Source organism: Protopterus annectens, chromosome 17.part0 (assembly GCF_019279795.1).
Source record: "Protopterus annectens isolate FY-2018-M chromosome 17.part0, PAN1.0, whole genome shotgun sequence".
Lineage (NCBI taxonomy): Eukaryota > Metazoa > Chordata > Ceratodontiformes > Protopteridae > Protopterus > Protopterus annectens.
In genome coordinates this window covers 295211495-295236166 of record NC_056751.1, presented here as the reverse complement: position 1 = coordinate 295236166, position 24672 = coordinate 295211495, and the positions used below count along the sequence as shown (strand labels likewise).

Genomic DNA, 24672 nt, shown 5'->3' with positions numbered 1-24672 from the left:
TATTGCCAAAATAGAATTTAAAGCAATCATGTCTAGTCTCCCAAGCTTCATTAATGTATCTATCAACTTCTCGGCTATCATAACCTCTTTCTAAAAACTCAGATTTTAAATTTTGCAGTGCTAAATGCAACTGACTATCATCATTATAAAGTTGCATTACTCTAAACACCTGCCATTTAATCATGTTCCGTTTCGTATGGTTGGGATGCATACTTCTGTTATGCAGCAGCTTATTCTTCCTCACTGGCTTTCTATATAAACTAGTTCAAATGCTGTTCAAATGATCTCTACTAACTTTAACATCTAAAAATTCAATCTCATAAAGGGAATACTTATGTGTAAATCTCAGAAAGTCAGTGGTCCCATTTAAATATCAAATAAATTCATTCAGTTCATATTCAGTACCCTGCCTTAATAAAAAAAATGTCATCCACAAATCCTGTATACCATACTACATGGCTACTATACATCTCATTAGAGAATATAAAGAAACGCTCCCACTGTACCAAGGAAAGGTTGGCGTAGCTGCTGGCACAGGCTATGCCCATGGCCACGCCAACCTTTTGAATATAATATTCATTGCCAGACATAAAGATGTTATTCAAAACAACGTCCAATAACATACAAATCATATGGACTTTATCAGATTAGTACCTGCACTACATAGCAACTCAATTACATTATCTGTGCCCCATTGATTAGGGATCACAGTAAACAGGGACTCAATATCTAGGGTCACAAAATAACATTGTACAGAAGCCCATTTACAACTAAGTACCTCCAAAAAAGGTTTAGTATCTTTCAAAACATTTTCACAACTGTCAAGTATAGGATGCAAATTTCTTTCAACATATATGGATATGGGCTCTGTAGCCCATCCCCTACTCGACACTATCGGTCACACAGGTGGTACTCTAAGACATTTATGTATTTTAAGTAATCCATATACAAAAGGTATCACAGGATAGTCAACTGAAAAATAATCAAATAGTGATTCAGTTAACATTCCAGTTATTAACAAATCAAAATGGCTATCTTATCTATTATACCTTTAGCTATTGTTATAGATATACATTGCTATGTCATCTCATCCTCTAATAGAACATGCATCTGTCTATTGTATAGATCTTTATCCAAAATAACTATCCTGCCACCCTTGTCAGCGGGTCGAATCTCAACAGAAGTCAATGCTTTTAATTCATTTAAAGCAGCATATTCAAAATTAGACATATTAAAAAATTGCTTAGAGCACAAGTTAGATGCAAAAACCTCCCTTATTTGTCTATCACAAACTTCAACGAAGGTATCTATAACCGAATTACTGGGTGGAATATATAAACTAGGCTTCTTAAAAACACATTTATCCATTTGAGCTGTAGAAAACATGGCACGTAAAGTGAGAGTTCTACCAAAGAGTCTTAAGTCTCTCAGTACATCAGTCAAAACAGCTTTCTTAGCCTGAACAAAACTAATACCTTTATCAAGAAGTGATTTTTGAACATCTGTCAAATTACATGAGGAAATGTTAAAAACTAGACCTGTTTGAACCTCTTTTCACTCCTGCTCTGTCCTTCCACACTCTGTGGTCTCCGCAGCTTCCGATTCTTCGATCGTCCCCTGACAGGAAGGGGATTCTCTAACAAAAAACAGCTCATACTCATATATGCTGGTGTCGTATTACCATTGTTAGGGCCATTAGTGGCAGGTCGCTGACTCGTGTGCTCCTTCTGTTTTACTCCTAGACCTTCCCAGGAGTTAATAAACTTCATAGTTTATTATGCACAACATGGTCAGGAGGACTTGTATTAATGCTTTGTCAGCAGTTTGTTCTAGCTTCGAAGCATTCACCTGTTCACCTGCAAATGCGGAAGTGGAAGCCAGCTGACTGACATGACCCAATCGGGATACATCCTTCTTTGCTAGTAGCAGTGACTGAATCAGCTGTAGCATCTCGCCGTGTATTATTTGCAATATATCGTTCTCTGGCCCAAGAAAACACATTCCCATGTCTAAAGTCATTAATATCTCTATGTAATTTGCGTATTTTAGTGGTTTGTAGTCTCCTTTCATAACCAAGGATGTTATCATGTAAAGTTTCCATTTTATCCCCGAGCACTTTTGCTGTTTTATCAATTGGAGACATTTATTTGATTCTCTGTCACTTAAACATGCCTGGTGTAAACTTTGAGATTTGTGGAACCACAATTTCTTGCCACTCAAACATAAAAGTAATGGGCAATCTGAATCGCTATATAGCTGAAACACCTGATGTTCATAAGGGTCATTTGCATATATCGCATGTGCCTCTGTTACAGGAGGTTTGGGAGGTCACTCATTGGAAGTTCTAGCTTGGATGGAGTTTTCATTTAGTTTTTACTGATTGTTTTTTTAGTGTGACCTTCTCACTCTTTGTTTTAATCTGTTAGTTGGGATATTTTGCAGTCACCCTAATGATAATCGACATCAGCTGGGTATAACAATCCTGTGTTTCTTATGCTTAGTCAAACACTCTGCTTGTGCTATGCTGACGAGGTCATAACAAGGCCGAAATATGCATATCCATAGCTAGTGGGGTTTGGCTTTATTGGCCTGAAATTGTCCATTAAAAAGACTTCAAATGTAAAAGTCATGGGCAATCAGAATCGGCATATAGCTGAAACACCTGATGTTCATAAGGGTCATTTGCATATATCCCATGTGCCTCTGTTACAGGAGGTTTGGGAGGTCACTCATTGGAAGTTCTAAATTGGCTGGAGTTTTCATTTAGTTTTTACCTTTTTGGTTCCTGGAAAAGGTCAGCTGAGTAGAAAAGCAAATTCCAAAGTCAGACAAGGTCTTGTCATGCTGTTCCGTTCTAGTTAGCATCTCTTTAACCTTTGATCCAAACAAAGTGGAACCATCATATAGGGCATTAATGAAAGATGCTTTAAAGTGTTCTGCTTAATCACAGAGATGCATCCAGGAGTGCTGGCACAAAGCTATGTCTGCGTTTGCTGCTCTCAAAGTGTCATGCTCCACCTTAGAAATAAGGCACATGGACACATTCAACAGAGACTGGAGAATAGCCAGCTGCAAATCCACTAATTTCCTGTCTTCCCCAGATGAGGACCATGAAAAGGACTTGGGTACCTCCTTTGTCAAGTCCCTCTGAAAGCGTGCTACATTGACCAAGTAGTTCAGTGCCCTGAAAGAGGTGTCTGAAGCATGCACCTGATTTCCAAATTGGCCAGTGCCTTGGACTCTCTATTAGGGGAAGGACAGTAAAGTTTTCCTTGGCTAGCTCTTTCATCATGGCTGACACTACTACCATGAAGTCCACCACAGGACCCTTGTTTGCTTTAGGGAAACCAATATCTTTTTGGGCTTATGGGGAATTGGTTCAACCACATCCAGTTCATCCAAGCCCGCTCTGAAACCAGGTCCACAAGTTTATCAGCAGAAGAGACAACCCAAGAAATAGAAGACCAGCTCCAAAAGCCTCAAAGAATGATAATTCCTCCTGGGAGAGGGTGTAGGAGGACCACTGTTTGTTTTGTCTCAGCAACTCCATTATCTCACCATAGGATCGTCTTCAAGGGGGGATCTGGGGGACCCCTCCCCCTCCTCAACATCAGTGTCTTCAGTGAGGGACTCCTCAGGTGAGTCAATGTGCATCCTTTTGCATGCATGCTTGATGTGCACTCCCCTACAGAGATGGTCGGGGAAGACTCTGAAATGGAAGGGCAGTCCATTATCTGGATTTCCTTAAGATTTCTGGGCACTAGCCATCCCAACATGACTAGAAGAGAGGACAGAGAACCCAAAGAACTCTGTGGTGGCAGAAAATGATCCAAGTGGTGAAAATAAGTCTGCTCCCTGGACTATTAGAGCATCATCCTCTTGAAGGCTTCTAATACAGACATCCAGACCAGTGCTGAAGCCACACATGCTGGCTTCAAGGAACCCAACAAGTTCAAGCCCCAAGAGCCCACCCAGCTAAGATCTGAAACAGACGCTGGAACCGCGCTGTCAAGAGTTGACACTCCAACAGGAAAGGATGGATCCAAATGCTTCAGCGCCAGTCTTGATCCTCAGTGCTGGCATTGACTCTTCAGCTCTGAAACCCATCAAAGTCCAAAATGGTCAGAGATGACTGGGTCAGAGACATAGTCGGTGTTGAAGAGACCCAGTCTTAGCTGACACAGACATACACTGGAGTCCACTCAGATCCAGGGTCACTGAATTCGACTGTCAGATTGGGGAAGGAGTCCCAATTAATAGAGAAGGAGGGACAATTCCCAACACTCAACAGAAGTTGGTACCAGAACACTTCCCAGCTGGATCTGGGCCCTCAAAAAGTTCCTCATCATTCTGTTGACATCCGCCTAAGTTCCTGGAGGACTGCACTGATCTCTTAGGAGATGTCAAAGGTGGGGGCCACAACACCCTATGGAAGGATCTCTCATGTAAAAAGGGAGATCTGAGCCTGGGGGTTAGAAGTTCAGCAGAGAACCTGGGATCCTGGCAAGGAGGACTAAATTATCTAACACTGATAGGATCCGAAGTTAAGAATAGGTCTGATGTCTTTGGCACTTTTGGAGATGGTCCTGATGGCTCCAGAGAGCTTTTATTTATCTATCAATCCATCCATCCTTTGTTGACTGTTTAAGTCCCACTAGGATAGTAGCCTCTTCAGGGGAGACACAAGGTGGTATTTATAGTACTAGGGGAAATGTGGCTAGGCCGTTGGGAACTTCCCCTCTCTTTCTGGTGGGTGCCATGGGATCTTTAACATCCACCTGATATACCATCAGTTCAAGCAGATGGGCCCTCAGTTTAACATTTCATCTGAAGGATGGCATACTCAAGGGTGCAGCACCTCCCCTGATGCAATCAATCTACCTTGTGTTAGAAGAGAAGCTACAGCCTTTTGCACCAAAGGTGAATGTGCTACCCGTTTTGCTACTGACACTGTTTCTTTGAGGATTCCTTTACTTGGTGTTTTTCTTTCTCTCACTCTTTTTCTCTTTCCTTCACTTTCTTCTTGGATTTCCCCCTGGTTTAACTGAAGTGTTCTTTGAAGCAGGAGAAAATGCAGAACACAAGGAGGGGTTAATTTTCCACGTGGTGGCAGGGTGAAGCCCCTTAAAAGTAAGTTTAGATTGCCTATTTATGACAGCTCTGGCTCCAAGTGCAGTGCAGGCTGAGCAATCCTCCTCCAGGTATGTGGCCCTAAGACAATAGATACATTTGGACTGGGTATCTTGTACCCACAGGAGAAACATTTCTTAAAACTGGATGCTTTGTCAGACATCCTCATCTCTACTATAACAAACAACAGAGACAGCAGAAAAAGCATTGGAAAACACCAAAAAAAAAAAAACAAAAAAACTAAATAGCCTACACAGAACACTAAAGCAAAAACTATACTAACACTAAGGAAAAATTCTCAAACAGGAAGAAGTACAGAGCTGAAAAAATGCTAACCCTAAGAGAGAGAGAAAAAGTTATTTATTTTGAAGTAACGGGGAGGCGAACAAAAAAAAATGCACAGATGAAACGCTGCTATGCTAAAGTTAGGAAAAAGATGCTACCAAAAGCAAAATCACTTATCTGACCAATATCCACACTGGGTCAGGAGATCCATATCTGGAGCGTTCAAGAATCAAAAGAGGGCCGAGATAAATCAGTGTATGCAGGGAGTTTATGGTTAAGGGGAGGAGCCTGACCCTTTGATCCAAAAGTCTGCAGAGTGGCCGAAATCAGATCCAAAGCCCCATCAGCTGAGGATGGACAAAAGAGACAACCATTGAATCTGACATTTCAGTCCAGTGTTGTAGTATCCATAACAAAAATATACAATATGCAATCCATTATAAAAAAAAAACTATTGTTTTCTCATGTACTGTTCTTCAGACTGGGTGCAACCACCAGATCAACATTTAGCAAAACATTACTGTTTTTAATAATGACCTAATTGCATGGTTCCTGGAACCAGTGCACACTACTTCATTTCTTTAAATGCCTGTGTAATATCCATTTTTTCAGATTCACTGCAGGACCTCTAATGTGAGAGAACAAGTATCACAGGAGACAACAGAAACAGTGTTCTTAGCATCTTCTTTAGAAATGAGGTATTCCCCACCACATCGGCATCTGTAGATATAGCACTGCTCATCTAAGTGGGAAGAAGAAAAGAAAAAAATGAATTTGAGTGATGAGGAAAAACAAAGGTTTATTCAGAAAAAGATAAAGATTTAAAATGCACAGCTTTTATACAATTTCCATAGCTCCCATTTCCTTTTGCTAGCCTTGTAACATTTCACAAAATCCAGCACTTAGCATTATAACTGTAATTACCAGTGCTCAACTTTGTAAAGAGCTAACTTATTCCCCACTTAACAGAGAATAGATTTCTTAGTATGTGCTTAGATGAACAAAGTCTGCACCTTCTGTCTACATTTACATAGGAAAACTTCTAGAAGCCTTGTTTAATTGGCACCAATGATCCTCAAAAATTCACTCAAGTCTGACACTACCTAAAAAAAACAAAATTATTGTTGATAGAAAAAGCCTCTTTTGTCAGTGACTCTATGCTATGAAATCCTCTCCCAATTAAATTATGGATATTTCATAATTCTCCTGATTCCCAAGAATAATTCAAAGTACATTATGCTACAGTAACGTACAAATGCTCAAAACAATGCTTCATCTATTTTTCCCTATTTAGTAATCTGAAATGAGCACTATTTGTTCTCACCTTCGACAATTTACTGTACCAATCTTTACATAATTTAACTATCTATACTTTCATTATTAATTGAAGAACAGAATTCATCTGAATAGTTGTGTGCTCGTATTGAAGCTAGTAATTATTTTTAATATTTTTTCTTTTTTTAACTAATTGGACTTTGATTTTTTTGAAAATATGCTAACAACTATATAGAATGCATCTGTAACACCGGTCAAATGGAGACAGGTTTGAATCCCACTACTGCCAACCAATATAAAGGGAGATGGACAGTGGGCAACAGCTATGTTAAAGTGATCCTCTCCATTGTCCATCGCTAAATCTTATGGCCACCAGGGGTATGGTCTCTCAACTCACATCACTTGTGCCAGACAAATTAATGTAAATACAAGGCACACAAATATGAATAACTAAGTGTAGCTTGACTTGTATAATCATAACCTTTGACAAACATAACTTTCCTTGTAACTAGCACATTGGCAACACATCCCAGAAGGTTGATCCACTAGTCAGGAATTTGGGAACCAAGGTCAACAACAAACTGTCATTTAATCACTATGTATCCACTATTGTAGCTTATATATAAAGGGTGGAACCATCTTTCACTCTACAAAGTGAAGTACTTCTCTTACTCGCTTCTTAAGTAATTTGGACAAATGGATGAGAAAAGTACAGTTTTGTACCTACCATAAATGTAGATGTCCGAGAGGTATGCATCTGCAGTCCTAACATATGGGTTGTCCTGCCTCAGGCAGCCCTTCGGTCGGCCGCATTCCAAAGTCTGGGTCTGGCCTCGGCTGATGTTGCACTTCACCCGACGTCATAGCTGCTGTTTATTGGGTATAAAGGCATCAGCCAACGCCATTTTCCTCAGTGTTTCTTGCCCCAGATGCCAGGTGCCCTCTAGTAAGGCTAAATTTGGATAAATGCAATAATTCCAAACAGTGGAGAGCAAACAATATAAACAAATATAGATATATATATACATATATACAAACAAATACACAATAACAGATTCCCCCAGCTAGCTAAAAGATGGGTAAATACCCTAGGAGTACCACAGAGGGGAAGGAGGGTGGGTAATCCTGACTGCAGATGCATACCTCTCGGACATCTACATTTATGGAGGTACAAAACTGTACTATGTCCTTCAAGGATGCATCTGCAGTCCTAACATATGGGTAGAATACCATAGCCAAACTGGGGGAGGAGGTACTAAGATAGAGATGGTGTAGTTAAGATCCCTTGCAAAACAGCAGTTGCAAAACCTGCTCGGGATCTAGAGTATAAAGGAAGATTGTAATGCTTGGCAAATGTATGCAAGGAGCTCCAGGTAGCAGCTTCTAAAATGTCTTTGGTAGCCACTCCTCGTAGGAAAGCAGTAGTGGTGGCTGTAGCTCTTGTGGAGTGAGGTCTGATATTATCAGGAGATGTCTTTCCATGAAAAGAGTAACAAAAACGAATGCAATTTCCTATCCATTTCGAGATTGTCTGTTTTGAAATTGCTTTTCCTTGCATTCCTGTTGCATATGCTACCAAAAGCTGGTCAGTTTTTCTGCTGGTCTTAGTTCTGTCCAGATAGTAGCGTAATTGTCTGTGCACATTCAAGGTATGTAGCAGTCTTTCCCCCCTGTTCTGTGGGTTGGGGAAGAATGTAGGTAAATGAATCGCTTGGTTCAATGATACTCTGGAGACCACTTTTGGCAGAAAGATAGGGTTGGTTCTGAGAGAGACTCTGTCCTGATGGAAGATAAGGAAGGGTTGTACTGCCATTAATGCCTGTAGCTCAGAAACCCTTCTTGCTGAAGTGATTGCTAGTAGGAAAGCAGTTTTCCAAGACAGGAATTGTAATTCTGCTGTTGCTGCTGGTTCAAAAGGGGGGAGAGTTAACTTTTCCAGCACAAAGTTGAGATCCCAAGTAGGTGAAGGTGGTTTCCTTGGAGGCTTTACATTTTTGATTCCTCTCAAGAACTGCCTGAGTAGAGGATGAGAGAAAACAGGAGGATTCAAGTTGTATTCTGCTGAAATTGCTGATGCATGAATCTTAATGGAGGAGTAAGACAGGCCATTATGGAACAGCTCTGCTAAGTATTCCAGGATGAGTGCTATGTTTGCCACAGAGACATTTTCTCCCTTTGCTGCACTACAAATGAGGTATCTTTTCCACTTGGCTGAATAAGTCTTCCTTGTGGAGGGTCTGCGTGCCTCCAGGATAATGTCCTTAACCCTCTGAGATAAATCAGGGTTATTTTGGTTTATACAATATTCCAAGCAGCTAGCTGCAGTGTTTTCAAGTTTGGATGTAGGATCCTGTAGTTGTCCTGTGTTAGTAGTAAGGGACTTAGAGGTAGATGCCATGCGTGTGTCCGAGACATGCTTCTCAGTAGCGGGTACCAATGTTGTCTCGGCCAGTCTGGAGCTATCAGAATTACCCTTGGTTGATCCTCTTTGATCTTCAGTAGAACTTTGTACATCAAGGGAAGAGGTGGAAATGCATATACTGTCAGGTTTTTCCAGCTGAAGGAAAGTGAGTCCACCCTCCAAGCAAGTGGGTGGTATGTTCTTGTGCAGAATTTTTCAATTGGTGATTGTGTGGGGAGGCAAACAGGTCTATCTGTGGTAGTCCCCATTTCTCTGTTATGGCTTTGAAAATATCTGGATGCAGCATCCATTCGTGAGCATCCGTGGTAGTTCTGCTTAAGGTGTCTGCTAGAGAATTTTCTTTTCCTGGTACAAATCTGGCCTGAAGTTGAATGTTGAGGTTCAGGGCCACATTCCACAGGTCCACTGCCATCAGGCATAGAGGATATGAATGTGTACCTCCTTGTTTGTTGATGTACCACATGACTGTGGTGTTGTCCGTCCTTATCAGCAGATGACCCTGTTGAAGGAGTGGTCTGAATGCCTGGATCGCATATTTCACTGCCAGCATCTCCTTTAGATTTATGTGTAGATTCAGCTGGTCTTGGGTCCATAGGCCTTGTATACACTTGTCCACCATGTGAGCCCCCCATCCTAGGTCTGAGGCATCCGTGGTGATGGTCTGGCTTGGCTGTGGTTTGTGGAAAGGCAAGCCTCTGTTCAACTGGCAGGCCTGAGCCCACCACAGGAATTCTTGCTTCAGGCATGGAATTATTGGAATCTGGTTTTCTAGACTGTGCTGGTGTTGAGACCATACATTCCTTAGGTACCATTGTAACTTTCTCATATATAGCCTGGCATGGAATCAATATTATGCAGGATGCCATGTAACCCAGGGCTTGCAGGACTTTCCTTGCAGTAAGCTGAGTTTGTTTTGTTAATGACATGAAATAGCCTGGTAGTTGCTTTTGTTTTTCTTCTGTGAGAAAGGCCATCTGAGTTGATGTGTCCAGATCTGCCCCCAAGAATGTTATCCTTTGGGAAGGTACTAGTCTTGACTTCTGCATGTTGACTGTGTATCCCAAGGCTTGCAACAGTTGTATGACATTTTTCAAATCTTTTGTTAATTGTGCCTTGTTGTCCGCTTGTAATAGGCAGTCGTCCAGGTATGGGTAAATTTGAATTCCCTGACACCTGCAATGAGCAATTACTGATGCCAGGCATTTCGTGAATACTCTGGGCGCAGTAGATAAGCCAAAGGGCAATGCTGAGAATTGATAATGCTCTGATCCTGCAAGAAATCTGAGGTATCTTCTGCAATCTGGTCGTATAGGGACGTGCAGGTATGCCTCCTTGAGATCTAGAGTCACCAGCCAAGACTCCTTGCCCAGCATGGGAAGAAGCTGCTGGAGGGTCAGCATTTTGAATTTTGGAACAATGAGGTATGTGTTCAGTAGTCGAGAATAGGTCTCCATTGATTTTCTTTTCTTGGTACCAGGAAAAGCCTGGAGTAAAAACCTTGGCCTTGTTCCATAGGTGGCACCTTTTCTATAGCTCTTATCTCTAGTAAGTTGTTGATTTGTTTTAGAGCATCTGTTTTTTAGCTTGGTGGTAGGTTTGGCATTCCCCTCTTTTTTGGTAGAGTGTGGAAGTGAAACCTGTAGCCCTTGTCTATTGTTTGCAAAGTCCATTTGTCTCCTGTAATGTAATGCCAGTTGTCTGAAAATAAGGCTAGCTTTCCGCCCAAGGGAGCTTCCAGTTGTTCCCTGGTAGGCGGTATCAGAGCCAAGTCATTGTGTCTGTCCAGTGGAAGTGGTTGTAGCTGGATCTGTGGCGGTACTTCTCTGGTTGGTAGGTTGCCACTGACGTCCCCTGTAGGCACCCCTAGCTTGATTTCTGCCTCTTGGGCGTCTATTTCTGCCTCTCTGTGCTCTGGAGTTGTCTGGAAAGGACCAATTCTTCGAAGGCCAATTTCTGCTAAACCTCGGAGGTTGGACCTGTAAGAAATCCTTGACTGTTTGGACAGATTTTGCTTTTTCTTCCACCTTCTTCAGAACCTCCTGTGCAGGGGAGCCAAACAAACTTTGTTTCTCCATGGGAGCATCTAGGAGTTTTGATTTAACATGATCCGGTAAGGACTGTTCTTTTAACCATGCATGTCTTCGAATCACTGTTCCAGTCATAGCTGATCTAAAGGAAGCCTCCAGTGCATCATAGCCACATTTTAAGAAATGGTTACTGACCTGCTGAGAGTTATGTACCAAATCCTGAAGAGACTTGCGGTCTATAGGTTCAGGAGAGGAAAGTTTTTTATTTAGCTGGTCTAACAAAAATTCCTGATATTGAATCATGTGAAATTGACAGTTTAAGGCCCTAGCCGAAAGAGCAGCAGAAGTATAAACCTTTTTACCCCATCTCTCTAATGCTCTAGATTCCCTATCAGAGGGAAGAGGGTTTTGGCAGAAGCAGCTGCCACACCTTCGGCCCTGTGAAATGGTTTCTGGATCTGCAACAGGAGCCTTATACAAATGGTAGTGTGTGTCCGGGACCCTGTAATATCTGTCAGGCTTGGCAGGGGCCAGAGGCAGGGAATCAGGAGCAGTACAGGCATCATTAAATGCATCGTCAACTACTGTTAGTACTGGAGGAATGGCTAAAGGCCTATGCTGTGGTAAGTGTAAGAAGGTCCTTAGCCTTTTCCTTGAATCTGAAAAATCCTGGCCCTGCCATTGGAAATGCTCCCTCATAGCATGTAAGGTTTCCCCCAAAGAAAATTCCTCAGGAGGAGAAGCAGAAGGAATGGAGTCTTCTGCATCAGAATCCTCATAAGGAGAATATGGGCCTTCCTGAGGGTCAGTAATGTCTGAGTCCTCCGAGGAATAGTCTGTAGAGACCGGTTCCGGGGGGTTCAGTCCTAGGCCTCTTATCTGAAGGGGGCTGAGAGGCCCTGTCTGGGTGAGGTTGTGATCCCCTGATCAAAGAAATGAGATCCTCAGCCAGGCTGAGTATTTGTGAACTAGAGGTAGGCCTATGTGGGGTAGTTTTAGCAGGTAAGGCCTTAGAAGATTTAGCTGCTTTAGCCCTGGCAAAAGCCTTGATGGACATAGAAGCAGGGGGTCTAGCAGCCCCACGTGCAGGGGTAGATATGTCTAAAGGAATAGTATCCGACAAATCCTGGGAGCCTGCTTCTGTAGCAGTAATATCAGTAGCAGATTCAACCATTGTCTGTGAGGCCTCGGCTATAGGAGGCATGCTGTCGGCCGAAGGAAGAATCAAGGACTCGGTTTCAGCCGAAACCGAGACACTCGTGGTTGGCCTAACCGCGGTTTCAGCCGAAACTGCGGACCGCGAGTGTCGGTCCTTTTCCTTGCGCTTTTTAGCTATTTGTGTAGTCGGAGTCTCCGATGGCATTTTGTAAGCAAAAGCGGAACCAAAAAACTCCTCTGCAAACTCCGACCGACGTCTAAGCGTTCGTCGGTTGAAGGAAGCACAGGCTAGACCAGCTGATACGTCGTGGTCTGGGCCTAAGCAAGGAAGGCAGTAAGAGTGGAAATCCTTATGAGGTATTTGTTTCCCACAAGTTAAACAATTATTTACTTTTTCTGACATCGGCTGAGGCAAGAAAGAGTCCCCAACGGGTACTTAGCTTTTAGAAGTCTTCGTAGTAGAAATCTCTGGATCTGACCGACCGGCACTTGCGAACAGCTTCTGCTTCGGGCACCACGCGGCAAGAAAGACTGAGGAAAATGGCGTCGGCTGATGCCTTTATACCCAATAAACAGCAGCCATGACGTCGGGTGAAGTGCGACATCAGCCGAGGCCAGACCCAGACTTTGGAATCCGGCCGACCGAAGGGCTGCCTGAGGCAGGACAACCCATATGTTAGGACTGCAGATGCATCCTTGAAGGACATCAGCAAATTCACTCCAGTTTAATATGTATGTCCTTCATGGATAGGGACAATAGGTAAATGTCACAACATATCCTCCTTCTGCCTGTGGGCTATCTGTATGTAAAGCTACCTAAATTCTGCTAAGGGTATTTAAGGCTAGACTTATTAAGGTTTTCACAGCTCAATAGCCTAGTACATCCTAGGAGCCTCTAGAACATGCACAACATATGTACTACATACCCAAGTAAAGGCTTCAAGTTTAACACCCCACTAAGCAGAGTCTTTGACCAAGCTCCCCAGTCTCCTTTCACACCACTTCCTCTGAGATACAGTGCCTTACAGTGCTCACTTGCCCACAGTAGCTTTACTTTAAATAAACATACATTTTACACGCACATGCAAATTTCCACAGAAGGCAGGTGACACTCACTCTCCAACATTACAGCCTTCTGTCCTGGATCACAGTACTTTATTGCTAACATTGTAGATTAATAGGGACCTCACAATTACTCTTAATTCTTGATGATAAAACAAATAATAATAAACCAAGTAACTTTGTGTTGCTAAAGTAGCCTGGCCAATACAGGTGGATGCTAGCAGGTTATCTCCAATTAGTACTAAATACCCACTTTTAAAAAGAGTGTGGCTGGTTGTCTTTTACTTATTATTTTATAAGTGAATAAATAAAAGTAATTTACTTAGAAAAAAATAAGCCAAGCAATACAGTCAATAAATATACAGAGGGCTAAAAAATTGTGCATGGAAACAGAAAATAAACATTTTGAACAGATTGCTAGAAAGAAAATATCTTACTATAGCAAGTCTCTTTCTAATTCTGAACTAAAAGAATTATTGAATCCTAGGGTAAAATCTGAATTTCCATGCAGAGACACTACTGCTTGAAGAAATTCACGACTCATAAGCTCCAAGCTACATTCTTTCTCTACTGTGTTTATTTCTTCCCAACTGTTCTTCAGCTATTTTTTACATCTTTCAAACAGAAACCACAGATGCAACCAAGCAGGTTTTCATCTTTGCGTACCAATGAGTCAGTTTCTTGCTTTTGGTCAGCTCTCTGAAAAATCTTCTAATTGCAGTTTTCACAACTCTAGCTTAGTAGCCTGGAAAAAAGTCCCAGATCATACAATTACAGGGCAGATCAATGAAATTTCCATTTCCTACATGTAATCGGGTGGGCTCTTAAGTAGAAATTAGGAAATTATACTTTACAACTTTGGTTACAAATCCTATGATATTCCATATATTCTGTTTTCTTTTTTGCATTCACAGAAAAAGGTCACATGCTTACACATCTTTTCAAGCCATAGGGAGGGCACTGCAGCCTAAACATATTTTAGTGTAACTGTTGCAGATTTTAACAGACTTAAGCACACCTCTTTTCTGTTGCACTCTTATTCAGAAAATAGTGTTGTACTAAACCTCTCAGTATCTATCACTGGTATCACTACATAAATCTGCTATATAATGTATACATATATTGCATTTATTTGTTTACATGCTGCTGCCTCTGGAAATGTTTAACTTCTTGCACACATAAAAACAAGGATTAAGACACCTATCTTGTCAAAATAAAAATAAACAAAATGTATATTACTGCAACTTTCCTCTTCCAAGTGGTCTCACAATAGCTGCAGCTGCAAAGCCCAGCTCTATGACAATTTTCTATGTGACACAGTCATACTTCATTAGGTAGCTGCAGTGTGGATCACATAAGAAATGGATTGAAAAGGATCAACAAAACAAGGTTACCCTCAGCCCTCATAAAGGCACAAGGGCTTGCTCATAGCATTGCCTACAAATCTAATTATATTCCTTGCCACTGCAAATACAGTAGAGGACAGGTCAAAGATAACTGGGAGCAAAATGGCATGCTGCCTTAAAGAGGTACAGAATGCCTTGGCAGGGCTAAGTAGTTTCCTGCCAACCTCTGCCTATACTGGCTGAATGGATTTGACTACAGGACAGTACAGAATGGAACGTGGAGAACTTAACCACTGTGCATGTTTGTACATGCATGCGCCTATACTTTCAGTGCCTGCTTTCTTGATGGCGTTCTTTATGACCTTACCAATATGTCACTGTGATCATTTCTGCATGGTAGAAATATTTTGGTTTATTGTGATGATTCCCTGTCTGTCAGTAAACTGTACTTATACCTTTTATGGGAGTATCCTGATGGTGGTTGGGCTGCCTGGACTCACATTTCATTGGTCTTCTACCTGCCTGATTTAGTTTGTGTTATATGCACAGAATCTCCCAGTAATGATTATGTTCATACAGAAACAAAACTTAAGCAATATCATTTGTTGAAATCATATGCTAAAGACAGCATTTTCTAAACCTAATATATATTGAAAAAGAATTACAGAAACAAATACATTTCAGCTGTTAAGATACACTTAATGAAGTATACATGAGGAAGTCTACAAATATGAATAAATAACCTAAGAGAAGATGCATTTTGACTGAGTATAGCACATAAAACCACAACACTCACAGACATGTAAATAACATCAATACATGCACAGGCAGAACTTTATGAAATTCAGAATCCTTTAGCAATATTTCACATTTCATAAACCTGGCTGCTTCTTTTACTCACTAAATGAAGGTTTTCTGGCACAGGTGTACCACAAAAAGGCCACTGGCTCTTACCATCATTCCAGTCCATGTCTTCCAGATGAACCACAGTGTAAATCAGTCCATTTTTCATTAATTCATCTTCTGAAACATAAACACAATTAACAATGTCAATTTCCTGTTTACTAAAAACAAATGTTTTACATGCATGTACATACATGACCACATCCTCATTATTCCTTTTGCTAAAAAAGAACTTTTTAAATAATGGTGTAATGGCACATTCCTTCACAAAAAAACAGACAACTAAGGTGGTTTAACTTCAGGCTGAGAAAAAAAAATAAGATACTCTCATGTAGGGTCACCACCTTTTGATATGCCCAAAGTGGGGCATTTTTTGTAGAAAGGTGAGATTTTGCAGGTCAAAACATATCCACAAGCAGTGCAAAGGATAGAACTTCACATTTTAGCTCAAGTAAAGGCTTAGTCTTGTAGCATTTGTATTGCTTATGCTATTTCATATAATATTGGGTGTTTCCAATACAAAATAACTGTTTTATGCAGTATTAAAGAAAACTTATGAAATACTTTTTTCACCTAAAATCTCAAGACATTTGCCATTTTTTATTTTTCGCAGGACACAACTGCCCATAGACTACTGTCCCTTGCAAAGGCAGACAGGTGGTAACCCAAACTCTTATTTTCATCTTATAAGGTCAATTTAAAATCTTAGAACCTCCACTGATCAAAATGTATCACAAAGCTGCAGTTGAAATTCTACAGTAAGAAACACTTGCCATGATGTTTTTCTTAAATACTCTGGGTAAGTTCATAAGGGACTTAAAAACTGAGTAAAGATTAGCCTGCTGTGTAAGTGAGTTATACTAAGTGGGATTCAGAAAAGGTTTAAACACTAAGTACATTTGGTACACGTCAAAGTGAGTTACATCAATGTAAGGTGGATGCACAATATTGATTCAAAGAGATGGCACTTACATAAAGTGCTTCAAATGTATTACTTCAGAGATCATATATGCAGATGAGTACTGATGACATGGAAGATAGCAGAGTATACAAGCACCTCCAAGATTCAAACATGCACAAAAACAAAACAAAATATATTACGTAACAAAAATGTATGTAATTGCTTGCCCAGGTAGGTTACACAGGTTTAAAGGAAAACAAATAAGGTGCAAGATAAGGCAAGTTTAAAATTAAAGTAGACATAAAAGTTATTGTTAAGGTTGTAGACAGACCAAAATGATCTGGAGGTAAAGGAAAGAAAATGGAAGCACCAACCACAAGATTCATGCCGCAAATCAGTTACAGATGCAGACAGAGAAAGCTTGGACTGATACATGTGTGATGATAGGAGGTACTGCCAGCCAAGCCAGATGTAGGGCAGTGGATGCATGACTTGTGCCAGCACAGCTAGCTAGAATTTTGTAAATAATTATGCTATTTGTATATCAAACTGATTTGTACAGATGCTTGTGCTGATATGTATTTGTGAGTTAAAATATATGAACAGTGCACCCTGATGGAATGTAAAGAAATGTACATGTATTACTGTAACTGAAGTAAGTGTATTTGTTTTAATAGAGGATACTGGGGCAGCAGAGGTTAATCAGGTAGCTTACTTTAAAGAAAATAAGGGAAATGTAAGTGAGCTGTTAAACCATTAAAACGTCACCCCACGGTGCTGAATAGGACTGGAAACGATGGGTCTGGTAGAAGCTTTTGTTCATTAGCTCACTAAAAAGAGGGGAAGCCTCAGTTACTGCCATAAACATTTAGACGTGTATTGTAGCCATCTATGCTAAATTCCTGTCTCAGCTTCATAGGAGGATACTGTGAAAACCTATAGTTAGATGACCAGATGAGGTCATTCTGTAGGACATCTATATTTTACAGGGGGTAATCTCTGAGTATTGAATATTCTGTTTTGGGGAACCTGACTAGTAAGACTGCCCACGTATTTCATTGTGCCTGTTCTATCAAACAAGTTATTAAGGAATTGTAATGCTCCTAGATTCAGTCAGGAATATAATGAAGCTAAGTTTAGAGATTATTTTTCTTTATTTGTATATTTGCAATGGTGATGGACAGGATGACAGACAAGATCAGACAGGAGTCCCCATGGACTATGATGTTTGCAGATGACATTGTGATCTGTAGTGAGAGTAGGGAACAGGTGGAGACCCTGAAGCAATGAAGATATGCTCTAGAGAGAAGAGGAATGAAGGTCAGCAGGACTAAGACAGAATATATGTGTGTGTGTGAATGAGAGGGAGGATAGAGGAATGATGAGGATGTAAGGGGTAGAGGTGGCGAAGGTGGATGAGTTTAAATACTTCGGATCAATAGTTCAGAGTAATTGTGAGTGTGGAAGAGAGGTGAAGAAAAGAGTACAGGCAGGATGGAGTGGGTGGAGAAGAATGTCAGGAGTGATTTGTGACAGATGAGTACCAGTAAAAGTGAAAGGGAAGGTCTACAAGAGGGTAGCGAGACCAGCTATGTTATATGGGTTGGACACAGTGGCACTGACAAAAAGGCAGGAGTTAGAGCTGGATGTGGCAGAGTTAAAGATGTTAAGATTTGCACTGGGTGTGATGAGGGTGGACAGGATTAGGAATAAGTATATTAGAGGGTCAGCCCAGGTTGGAAGGTTTGGAAACAAAGCCAGAGAGGCAAGATTACGTTGGTTTGGACATGTGCTAAGGAGGGATGCCGAGTATATTTGGAAAAAGATGCTAAGGATGAAGCTACCAGGTAACAGGAAAAGGGGAAGGCCTAAGATAAGGTTTATGGATGTGGTGAGAGAGGACATGCAGGAGGCTGGTGTGACAGAGCAAGATGCAGAGGACAGGAAGAAATGGAAACAGATGATCCACTGTGGTGACCCCTAATGGGAACAGCTGAAAGATGATGATGTACGAGTCTGCCCATCAATGTTATTTTCAATATTCCTATGATTTTGAACTCTGTGGTTTACTGTAAATATATAATCAGTATTTGCGTGCTCTTTTATTATTTATTATTAAATATACTTAGAATGTTTATTGTGGCTGGTCCTTTTAAAAAGTACTTGACCTTTAAGAATCCTTATATTTATTTGGTGACACTGTGTGGGCCACTCCACAAGGCCTAGCTGTCTTGGTCAACTACCATATGTATTAGTATTAATATTACACAGCATAATTAGACACTCCTTGTTAAGGGCCTTAGAGTAGCTGATTGTGGAGTGTCTGGTGGTGGTGATGATAACTACCTTATACTCTGGGCAGAAGGCTGCACAGCAGGTAAATCTGTGCCAGCCTTTCCCAGGTGTGTGTGTGTCACCTACCTGGGGCAGGGACACAAAGCACTTGCCTTACAGATAGGGTGCTGGAAGACTTAGCTTGGACACTCTGGCTGAGGACTTAACCCTACAGCTGTACCACTGGGGAGTCTTACTGGAGACCTGGAGGGAGAAGATACAGAGAAATCCAGACTCTGGGCTGAATGTGTTTCTGTGTGCTCTTAGGGAAAGTTGTGACTGATGCTGAGAGGACTGCATCTGGAAATACTGAGTGTATCCTTTGTATTCCAAGTGCACGTCCCTCTTAAGAGTCAGTGGTAAGGTTTCAGGCTCCTTGATTACTGTCCCAGCATGGGGAAGTCGCAGCATATTGATAAGGGCAGCTGATAAAGCAGATCCCCCAAATATATGCCATTTGCAGGGGGGCACACATACATAAAGGTAGTCCTTTGTCAGTATGCATAAACTGAAGTCAGTCATTTGATGACACAGATTTGGCCGAATGGATCAGTTATTCAAAATATTTGATACCACTTTGAGTCACTCACTACAAAAGGGAGGCTGAAAGCAGATTACTCCCATCCCCAAAGATACGGCAGTTCAGGAGTATTTAAAATTATTTAGAAGAGTGCAGTCCACTGAAAAGAGGGTATTGGGGAGGGGGCTGCCCACTACAAAAAAAAAAAAAAAAAAAAAAAGCATTTTACTATGTTTTAAGTGAAGATTCAAGTTTTACTTGATAAGATGACCTACACCGGAGTAATGCATGTATACTGCCCAGTATGGTTCTCTATCAGTGGTCATTACCACAGGCAACATGAGACTTGTCCTGAAATAGGCACCCATTATTCTGATATATACTTATATTTATATTTACATTTAACTGCAGCCAATGAGCTAAATGTCAGACCTAGAAAAACAAAAGTACATCAGGCAAGATTCCCATATAAAAGAAGCATTATCTGAAGAAGACAAAGGCCTGGTACTGGGTAAAGAAGCTACAGCTAATGCTATGGATATCACAGATCTGTAAGAGATGCAAAACACCATTAACAAGTGTTTCAGAATTAATGATGCTTGTCTAAGGTTTTCCTGTCTGTCATGGTCTATTAGCTGAACATGCCTTGATCCTCTCATTACTCTTCATAGTTTTTTAGGTGTTTACTAAGCTAAAGAACACAAGTGGCTATTTAAGCCTAGCCATGCATCCCAAATCTCTGACAAGTTCTCGTACCCTTGATATGTGTAAGCAGGGGTTCTGGAGATGAAATACGTACAAGCAGGGGCCTGGGAAATTAATCATTTACAGGCTGCCCATGTCCATTAGAAACATAGGTGCCAAACCAGGGATAACATTCCTATTCCCATTTCACCTATCCAAGTTACACTTGAATTGGGTTAGGGAGGAATTCTGATCCACATGGATGGGGAGCCTGCTTCAGAGAAGGGGTAGTCTCTGGGATACATACCTGTATCTCCAGCAGGTCCTATTTGTATTAAAGGCAAGGTTTAAATCTTTAGAACGGGTAATTATTGTGCTGTTTGTTTTGCGGATATGGAGGAAGCCCATCAAAGTGTGGTCTGAAAATGCCTTGTATGCCAGGCATAGATCTCCCCTCAACATCCTGTAGGAGACAGTATACAGGGAAAGGGCCTTGAGGAGGCCTGCATAGCACATGTTATTTATGCCCTATACTCTTTCAGTACGGATCCTCTGTGAATGTTCCTATTGTTGGACCTGCCTGGTTACGTCTATACCAAAGAGAGCACTGTACTTGATGATAGGTCTAATGAATGCCAAATACAGTGAAACAATGACTTCCTTGGACCTAGATGCCATACCTTTGTCTATAGGTTGCAGAACACAGAATGATTTCCTCACTACTGTAGAAACATGATGGTCAATGGCTAGATTGCTGTCTATGTTTGTTCCCAAGTCCCTGACTACTGGTTGTCAATATGATAGTTACCAGAGGTGAATGACTTCCCAAATGATACTATTATGTACTTCTTGGTATTTAGTTTTAGTCCACAGCTCAAGACACAAGTTATTTGTCCCATCTCAGCCCTTCCTGGAGAACATTTGTGTAAGTGAGGGATTCAATGACTACTCCTAATTTACAGTCATCTGCAAATTTAGTCAGGCAGAGGCCACTGACATCGGCCTTGACATCAGAGAAGTAAATGCCAAAAATGAACAGTCCCAGGATAGATCCCTGAGGGACTCTTTTGTGACTGGCCTCTTTGTACAGGTGGACTCTCCAATTCCTGTCAGCGAGACAGCTAGCTATCCATTGGGTGACATAAGGGTTTACACCTAACCTCTTGAGTTTGTTAACAATGTCCGAGTGGGGTACTGTGTCAAATGCCTTGGCCAGGTCAAGGTATGCAGTGTGAACCATTCTGCTCTCATCCACTGCTTTGGTGATCTTATTAAAGAAGTCCACCAGGTTGAATAGGCATGACCTGCACTTGCAAAACCAAATTGGGTTGGTTCCTGTGTCTGGGGGTTTTCCATGTCATTATCAATTATTGCCATGAGAATTCTTTCCATGGCTTTGCATAGGAAACTAGTGAGACTTACAGGTCTGTGGTTTCCAGGGTCTAGAGATGGCCCACCTTTGTGCAGAAGATGACTGTTGCCGTTCTCCATTCATGAGGCACAAAGCCTGTTTGGAGGTTACAGTGAAATAGCAATTCCAGATGGCCTGACCGGTCATGCTTCATGCTAGTTTAAAGGCATGCTGCAATATTGTCTGGGCCCACTGATGCAATGTTCTTGGCCTTAGAGAGAACATTAAGGACTTGTTCCCCTAGTGATAGCAGGGGGAGTTATATTTGATGACATTTCTTGAGGGAAGGTTGAGAGAGAGAGGGGTAAAACTGGAGCTGAATTTGTCAGCCAGTAGGTTTGCTATATCTTCTAGTTGACTACAGGTGGCTCCATTAACAATGAGCTTGGCACACAAAGTACAGTTTTGTACCTACCATAAATGTACATGTCCGATAGATATGCAACTGCAGTACTGACATATGGGTTGTCCTGCCTCAGGCAGCCCCTCGGTCGGCCGGATTCCAAAGTCTGGGTCCGGCGTCGGCTGATGTCGCCTCCTCCTCCCCGACGTCAGACCGGCTGGAGTATAAAGGCATCCGCCGACACCATCTTCTTCAGTGTTTCTTGCCCCAGATGCCAGGTGCCCTCCAAGGAAGGCTAAATTTTGTGAATGGATATGCAAAAAATTTCCAGACATGCACAACAGTAATAAACAGATACACCATAACAGATATCCCCAGCTAAAAAAGAGAGGAGGAATGGACCCAAGGAAAAAGCAGAGGGGTAGGAGGGAGGGAAAACCTGACTGCAGTTGCATATCTATCGGACATCTACATTTATGGTAGGTACAAAACTGTACTATGTCCTTCAAGAATGCAACTGCAGTCCTGACATATGGGTTGAATACCATAGCCAAGCTGGGGGTGGTAGGATCTAAGCAAGGGATGGTGTAGCTAAAAGACCCTGCAGGACTGCAGAAGCAAAGTCTGCTCGGGATCTGGAGTATAAAGGCAGGTTGTAGTGTTTGGTAAATGTATGCACGGACCTCCATGTAGCAGCCTCTAGAATGTCCTTTGTAGCCACTCCTCTTAGAAAGGCTGTGGATGTGGCTATAGCTCTGGTTGAGTGTGGCCTAATATTGGCTGACACACCCTTTCCATGGAAGGAATAACAGAATCTGATGCAGTGTCCAATCCATTTTGAAATTGTTTGTTTGGAGACTGCCTTTCCTTGTACTCCGGCAGCATAGGCTACAAATAGTTGGTCAGACTTCCTGGTGGTCTTTGTTCTGTCCAAGTAGTAGCGTAATTGTCTGTGTATGTCTAAAGTATGCAGCAGCTTTTCCCCTTTATTTTAAGGCTTGGGAAAGAAAGTAGGCAGGTGAATTGCTTGATTTAGAGACACCCTGGATATCACTTTTGGCATGAATGAAGGATTGGTCTTTAGAGAAACTCTGTCCTGATGAAAAATGAGAAAGGGAGGTACTGCCATGAGGGCCTGTATCTCCGAGACTTCTTGCTGAGGTAACTGCCAACAGGAAAACCGTTTTCCAGGAGAGAAATTGCATTTCTGAAGATGCTGGTTCAAAAGGAGGAAGAGTTAATTTTTCCAAGACGTAGTTGAGGTCCCATGCAGGAACTGGTGGTTTTCTGGGAGGATTGATACTCTTTATCCCTCTTAGAAACTGTTTTAGCAAGGGATGCGAAAACACAGGTGGGTCACAGTTGTAATTTGCTGAGATTGCTGAAGCGTGAATTTTAATGGAAGAATATGAGAGGCCACTATGAAACATTTCTGCCAAGTATTCTAATAACTGAGGTATGCTCATCAGTGATGCATCCTGGCCCTTTTTGGCATTCCAGATGATGAATCTCTTCCACTTGGCCGAATAGGTTTTTCTGGTGGAAGGTCTGAGTGCTTCCAGCAAAATTTCCTGAACCTTTTCGGAGAGGGGGACATGGGTCAAAGTCATGGAACCCTCCAAGCTGTCAGTTGTAATGTTTGCAGGTTTTGATGAACAGTCCTGTAATTGTGTTGAGTCAGGAGCAGAGACCATTGGGGCAAGGGCCACGGTTTGGTGTGAGTTATGCTCAGTAGCAAGGGATACCAATGCTGCCTCGGCCAGTCTGGAGCTATCAATATTCCTTTTGGTTGCTCTGCTTTGATCTTCAGTAACACCTTGGTGAGTAATGGTAGAGGAGGGAATGCATAGATTTTTAGGGTATTCCAGCTGAAGGAGAGAGCATCCGTTCTCCAGGCTAGAGGATGGTGTGTCCTTGAGCAGAACCTGTCCAGGTGGTGATTGAGATGAGAAGCAAAGAGATCTATGTCCGGTCTTCCCCATGCAGTTGTTATTTGTGAGAAAATGTGTGGGTGCAGCATCCATTCATGTGGATCCACGAAATTTCTGCTCAACCTGTCTGCCAGAACATTGTCCTTGCCCGGAACAAACTGGGATTGCAAATGGATGTTCAGTTTCAGGGACTTTTCCCAAAGAGCCATTGTTAGTCTGCAGAGGGGATACGAGTGAATGCCTCCTTGTTTGTTTATATACCACATGACAGTGGTGTTGTCTGTCCTTATTAGCAGATGGCCTTGTTGAAGAGATTTTCCAAAGGCTTCTATTGCATGTATCACTGCCAACATCTCTTTTTGATTTATGTGCAGTGGCATTTCTGTGGGAGTCCATTGACCTTGAATGCATCTGCCCTCCATGTGTGCCCCCCATCCATGATCTGAGGCGTCTGTTGTAATGGTTTGACTTGCTTGAACTTTGTTGAAAGGCATGCCTTGGTTTAAATGGCTTGCTTGAGCCCACCACAAAAATTCCCTTTGCAGGCATGGAATGAGTGGTATTACGTCTTCTAGGTTATGGCTGTGTTGAGACCATAAGCTTTTTAGGTACCATTGTAGCTTTCTCATGTGTAGTCTTGCCAGAGGAATCAGAAGAATGCAAGATGCCATGAAACCCAGGGCCTGCAGGATCTTCCTTGCGGTCAGCTGGGTAAGTTTTGCTAGGCTTTTGAAGTAATCTGGTAAATGCTGTTGTTTTTCCTCTGTGAGGAAAGCCATTTGTGATTGTGTGTCCAGTTTTGCTCCTAGAAGAATAATCTTTTGGGATGGCAATAGTCTTGATTTTTGAATGTTGACTGTGTATCCCAAAGCCTGTAGCAACTGAATGACATAGTCCAAGTTTTTTATCAAAGTTTGTTTGCTGTCTGCTTGTATAAGGC

General features: G+C 41.8%; 1 protein-coding gene across 1 annotated transcript in view; it reads right to left on the bottom strand.

The window, feature by feature from the left end:
* Nucleotides 1–5473: 5473 nt before the first annotated feature.
* The window catches only part of DNAJC24 (DnaJ heat shock protein family (Hsp40) member C24), a 426809-nt gene continuing 407610 nt past the window's right edge, over nucleotides 5474–24672 (bottom strand). Inside the window, exons 3-4 of the mRNA XM_044059585.1 lie at nucleotides 15660–15728; nucleotides 5474–6157 (exon numbers count right to left, since the gene is read on the bottom strand). Coding sequence (XP_043915520.1) covers nucleotides 6030–6157; nucleotides 15660–15728 — 197 coding nt within the window. The 3' untranslated portion in view covers nucleotides 5474–6029. The remainder of the gene's footprint in view (nucleotides 6158–15659; nucleotides 15729–24672) is intronic.